The 6254-nt window shown below is 36.6% G+C and overlaps 1 protein-coding gene across 2 annotated transcripts in view; it reads right to left on the bottom strand.

The window, feature by feature from the left end:
- Window positions 1-3949: 3949 nt before the first annotated feature.
- tph1a (tryptophan hydroxylase 1 (tryptophan 5-monooxygenase) a) overlaps window positions 3950-6254 on the bottom strand; it is an 8794-nt gene continuing 6489 nt past the window's right edge. For both annotated transcript variants that reach the window (XM_026919492.3, XM_026919493.3), the window contains 4 exons: window positions 6086-6212; window positions 5848-5943; window positions 5507-5640; window positions 3950-5039 (listed from right to left, as the gene is read on the bottom strand). In XM_026919492.3, coding sequence (XP_026775293.3) covers window positions 4865-5039; window positions 5507-5640; window positions 5848-5943; window positions 6086-6212 — 532 coding nt within the window. In that variant the 3' untranslated portion in view covers window positions 3950-4864. The remainder of the gene's footprint in view (window positions 5040-5506; window positions 5641-5847; window positions 5944-6085; window positions 6213-6254) is intronic.

The raw sequence follows: 6254 nt of genomic DNA, 5'->3' as shown, positions 1-6254 counted from the left end.
ATATAATTTATTCTAAAACTTTTGCAAATACTCCTGTGATTAATGTGTACTCATTATAAGGCTGTATTTGTGTTTATAAGGTTTACTATGCATCTTTTCCAGCTTTGTCAGGTTTTCTTTTCTTTTTTTTTTTTTTTTCCTGGTTAATGTTATGTTGTGTCTAACCTGCTGTTATAATCCTTATGAGCTGATTGTAAATTGAATGCCATCTTGTTGTAATATGTTGGTTTTCAATTAATTAAATAAATAAATAAATAAATAAATAAAGTTTGGTGGGGTGTGTTTGTGCTGAGAATGATGAGTGACATGAATTTTTTTTGAGGCAATTAGTAAACCAAGAAGTATACGTAGTAATTATTTCTAAAACAAAAGCCTATAAATTCAGAATATGTTCCATTTCAATAAATGTCTATATTATTAAATGGATATGGAAAATAGTGAACTATACCAAATGGTGTATACTTTTTACTCTTTACATTTTTTTATTTACACCTTCAAAATACTCGTTGCAAATCTCAAAGGTCTCATTCCTCATCCAGCCGACGACTGTACGCTATATCAGTCGAATGGGCTCAGTTTAATATCCAGAATTTTTAGTTTAGCATCCGTGAGTTTATCAGTGTAGAAACAAATATACAGAATTGCACTAATTTGCTATCTGCTGTGACTTTCTCATGTTACACAATGTAGTTATAGCTATCTGTGTGCATTTGAACATGGATAATCCACTAGAATTCAGTGTTGAACTTGAGGATGAGCGCTCATGGCCCTACCTCAGTAAAATGTTTCAATATGCTGGAGTAAGCAAATACTATAAAATAAGGTGTGTTCTTTCATTTCCCAGAAGGCATGAAATCCATCTAATTTAAAAAAAAAAAAAAAAAAAAAAAAAACGCATGTTGAAGTAAATTTAGCTAATTTGCTAATGTCATCTGGCCATATTTAGCTAAGTTTTCTTTGGCTAATGCCAGATCAGACTAGCATCATTTCCAGTAGTTAACATAAACTGGCTAGGCAGCAAGTCGAATTCGAGCTAATGGTACATATTGGTTATTTACAGGGTATCTGGATATATTTTCAGATCAGTTTTTTAGCAAACCTAATGATGTTTACAGTGATGTTTACAGGCAAAACAGCATTTTTAAAATGAAAGTCAACTTCTAACAGTTTTCGATAAGTAACATAAGTTACTGCAGTGATGTCGTGTGGTGCGCTCTGTGCAGGCTTTGGTTGGCTTTTAGGATGATCATATTCACCTGTTTCAGGATTAATACTTACCAACGTCCAATCCATGTCTAATAAACTAGACATACACTAGATTTTTTTCACTTTAATCTGCCTTTTGCTTCCCAGAAACCTGTTTCCCTGCCTGAGTTCCAGCCTGGTTCCTAACAACACTTTCTCAGCTCAGCTTCTTAGTCTGCTTATCAGTCATGTTGTTGATGGACATTTATTATCAGCAAGATTTTATGGCTGCAGCAATTGGGTCAGAACTCTGAATCAGGGTCTAAATCTGCCAGACGATCTGGAAGATTATGTCCGAACCAGATTGCTTCTCTAAGATGGTCAATGCACAAGGCAGCATTCACATAGCTGGTGTTTGTCCTTGGCTTTCAGGAAGCCTAGACATTGACAGCATGAGTGCAAGTCCTGTAGCTTGGCTCTTTAGTCACTTGGAGCGGAAGTGGTGGAAACCACTATATCTTGGTGCAATGAACCACTTGAATACACTAGCATAAATCACTAGTCTTCAATGCAGAGGATGTGGAAACTGAGGAATTAATTGCAGTTGAAGGAAAATAATAGCTTGGAGGAAAGAGGGGTTAGCGGACAAGACTTGGCTCCAACCCTAGCGTGTGATCAGCAAAGTGGTTAATGTAGTACTCAAGCTATGATCAGTGTCTCAACACACTAGCAACACTTAGCTACAGGACCACTGGTTGGTTAGAGGCAAGGGTAGATAAAGAGGAGTCATTAAAGGAACACAGCAGGCCGGCTAATAGAACAAGCTCAGCTGCAGACAGCGCTTGAAGGCCAGTTAACTGTGTTAGTTGTGCTTAGCCATAGCCCCACTATTCGGAGGCTGTGGGGCTGTGGGACTGAGTCCAAGCCCCAACTGGATCCCAATCCCCAACCAAGGCCCCACTCAAAATGTGGGAATAGAGAGAAAACCAACTCCAGCCCCTGAATGTGTGTTAGTGGAACCCAGCTAACTTTGAAAGCTCAGTGGTGGAGAGTGCAGAATGGTGAGAGAGAACCACTAAACCACATTAGTGGCACGTACTTACAAGGCACAGCTGGTAGTCAGTTGCTGAGTATTTAGCCAACACCAAAATAGTATGTGGTGCAACATACCCAGTTTTGGTACTGGAGATAATAGCATCCCAGCCAGACACAGAAATGCTGCATATGGGTGATGTGTGGCCACTTATTTCATGACTGTATCCATAACTGTGATGACGCTGCATGGCTTGCATGGCACGTGAGCCAAGCCGAATGCCATTTAACTTTTTTGAATGACTTTTTTGTGATTGAATTTTAGTCCACCTGCAAGATCAGTTCATTTGTCTAGCTAAACATCTGCTGTTAGGACTGTATGTCCAGCAGCTAATTGTCCAGATAAAGGAGTATGCCCAGACTCTGCCATTGCAGGGGGTCTAAGACGTCAACTCACACATAAGGGAAGGGAACATCACTCTGCTGATCCCATAGCAATTGATATGTGGAAATGCATCTCCAACATCTATGGCCATGACCAGTAATGTTAGTTTATAGCTTGCATGAGATGATATCTCATCTTACATCTAATCGCACTTGTATGAAGAGGACCTTAAAAACCATGGTATACTTTCTGCAAAATGAATTTCGCAAGGGTTATGAGAAGCCAAAACCACTGCAGCGAGCTTATAAGTTCGTAAATTCTCTGTGGTTTCATTTTAGCTGTTGCCAAATGCTTGAGTATCCTATACAATGTAGACAAACATGTAACTAAATTACCTAATACAGAAACTGTATCCTGACCAGTGATCCTGACCCCTTCTTCTCTCCGGACCTGCCTTATCCATCCTGATGCCCTACTTCTGGTTAGAGTTCTCATCACTTGAAAAATCACCCGCTGCTGCTGAGGATAGCCCCACATGGACTGCCTAGAGATCAGTGAGATTACTGTGGAACCATGAAGATGGCTCTGGACTGCAATTGATATGAACAGGTTTGCTATGACGGCTTAGGACTACAATTGCTATGATAGCTTTAGGACTGCAAATCCCACAAACAGTTTTGCACTCAAGTCTCCATCAGTGAACAGTTGATAACTTCAACAAAACAAACTTCATGTGAAAACTATAATGTATAATGTTGACCATATAGTATACAGTTATTGGAAGGAATTATTTATAATTGCACTATCCGGTGTCACTCAGTTGAGGATGGGTTCCCTTTTAAGTGTGGTTCCTCTCAAAGTTTCTTCCTCATATTGTCTCAGGGAGTTTTTCCTTCCCACCGTCACCTCTGGCTTGCTCATTAGGGATAAATTTATAAGTTTATAAGTTTAAAACTTATATCCTGAAATTATATATTTCTGTAAAACTACTACTATAACCGTTGTTAAAAGTGCTATACAAATAAAATTGAATTGAAACTTTATTATCTTTGAACTGTGGAGATCCCATGACAATCATATGTCAGTGGAATAAGATGTGAGAATAAGAATATGTCAACAAATTAAGAAAATGTAAAGCTTCAAGTTTGAAAAATGTCTAGAAATGTCTAGAAAACAGGTTTAATAATTTTATATTTGGTTTATCGTAATATTATAATAGGAAATACTAGACAAATTTGATATTATTCAAATTTGATTTTTTCACTTGCTGACTTTTTTTTGCAGTGATGGCCTGTTTGTATTGCATTTTTGAGATTCAGAAAGACACACACACACACACACACACAATTGGCATTGATACAAAAATAAGGAATTTTATTTAACGACCTCTTCCATGACTAAATTCACATTCATCTAGCAGTTTAAAACCTGTATTGTATTGCAGTAGGGCTGTTTTACATTAGTTATTTGGTAGCTAAGCATTCTTGACACTCAGTTGTAAAAATTACCCTTAAATAACCATTGACATATTTACACAAATAATTTTCATTCTAAATGAATACAAGCTCTGACTGTATTAGTATACAAGAGATCAGACATGACGAACAACAATGCAAGATAGAATATATATAGACAGAAATATAGTATATAATCATTAAGTTCAATTAAGTTCACAAAGACAAAACATTACGTGTGCTTGTCATATCCCCCATAGAGAGAAAAATTATACTAAAGCTACAAGATATACAGTAAGCTCATAATAAATAGTAGACAATATCATTACACAAAGGTGCCTTACAATGCAGTGAGTTCAATGTCTTTTACACAGAAGCTGAAATCACAAACACATTACTCTGACCAGAGCCACCACAACTTTATCGCAATGACATATTTCAGGAGAAAACAGTAATAATGTGCAAAAAAGTGAAAATGTGAAAAAGAAATTTTCTTTATTATCCTTGCATAAACTTTCAGGCTAGAAAGCAACACTGAAAGTACAATTAACAGCAAGGTGTGTAATTTTAATGAGTTTAACAAGAAAGACACACACACACATATATATCCATATATATATATATATATATATATATATATATATATATATGTGTGTGTGTGTGTGTGTGTGTGCGTGTGTGCGTGTGTGTGTAGTTAACAACAACTCATGGAATTTGTGATTGCTTTGAAAATAATATAATCATTTTGGTGATTTTAATGGAAAATTTGTATATAAAGCAGAATATATATGTATATGGGAACGGTTATTCAGATGCCTGACTGTTTATTGAGTCTGTTCAGAGCGTCTCCCACAATGTCCAGCTCATGTCTCAGCTCCTCCACCACACAGTTGATGCTGGTCGTGTCCTTCAGCACATCCACACTCTGTGTGTAGGGGTTATAACGCACCGTAAATGGTCGCTTGATTGTCTTCGCAAACTCCCTGAAAGATTGAGGATTAATTAAATCTGATTAAAGAGTATTGACCGCATATAGAACAATTCAATAAAATTCAATAACATCAAATCCAATAACGAACGAGTCACTGCAAAAAATCAGGTGAAATCAGGTGAAAATAGTTAAATGTATCCAGTACTTCCAATTATAAGATATTCAAAAAACCAAATATAAGCTTATTAAACAGAGATTTACAGATATATTCTATTGGCAGATGATTTTCCTAATATCAGCAAAATTATCTGCCAAATGACCAAGACTATTTCAAGCTTGACATTCGCAAAAAATGTCTAGAAATAGTTGTAATAATATTATATTTAGTTTATTGTAATCTTGTAATAGCAAGTACTAGATACATTAGACTATTCAAGATATTTTTACTCGATAAGATGTCATTTTTTACTGTGTTTTTTTTTTTTTTTCAGTCTCTTTTAGTCACTTCATGCTACATACCTCATCTTGACTTTGGCCACCTCAAAGCTCTCTGACATGAAATAGACATCCTGGAATGTTGTTATAATGCACTCCTGTTTGCATGTGACTTTGGGGTCAAAAGGCATGATGCAGGCGTTCCCTGACAGAGCATGCTGGGAGAGAAATATTCTAATTAGACAAGCAGCATGTACAGTTACTGGAACATCACATCAATGTATTTAAAGAACGCTTTAAGAATTACTGAAACATCACATCAATGTATTTAAAGAACGCTTTAAGAATTAAAAGAGTTTTAAAAAGCTATAACGATCATATCCATGCAGTGTGTGAGTAAGAGACATAAATAAGTCAAATATTACCTTTAGCTCACTGATGGAGGACAGCAGGCCTGCACCATATGCTCTCAGCTTCCCCTCCTGCTTACAGAGTCCAAACTCCACAGTGAAGAAATAACACTGCAAGACAACAGGACTTTAATACATATTCGTCTGTAAACATGGTACTATATTAACATTTAAAGGATTTACATAGGAAATAAATACATAAAGCATGACGTAGAATGATCCTTAAGTATCCATAACTAGGCTTTATACTCACAGTGGCTAGTTTCTGAACTTCATCATCAGATACTCCAAGTGATGCAAGTCCAATCTCCTGACTGAACTGTGCGAAGCTGGGCTCGGCCAAAAGAGGCACATGACCCAGCAATTCATGACACGTGTCCCTGAAAAACACAGTGCCTTTAGTGGTGTCCTAAACTTATACC

The sequence above is a fragment of the Pangasianodon hypophthalmus genome, chromosome 9 (assembly GCF_027358585.1).
Source record: "Pangasianodon hypophthalmus isolate fPanHyp1 chromosome 9, fPanHyp1.pri, whole genome shotgun sequence".
Lineage (NCBI taxonomy): Eukaryota > Metazoa > Chordata > Actinopteri > Siluriformes > Pangasiidae > Pangasianodon > Pangasianodon hypophthalmus.
This window is presented reverse-complemented; position numbering and strand designations above follow the sequence as displayed.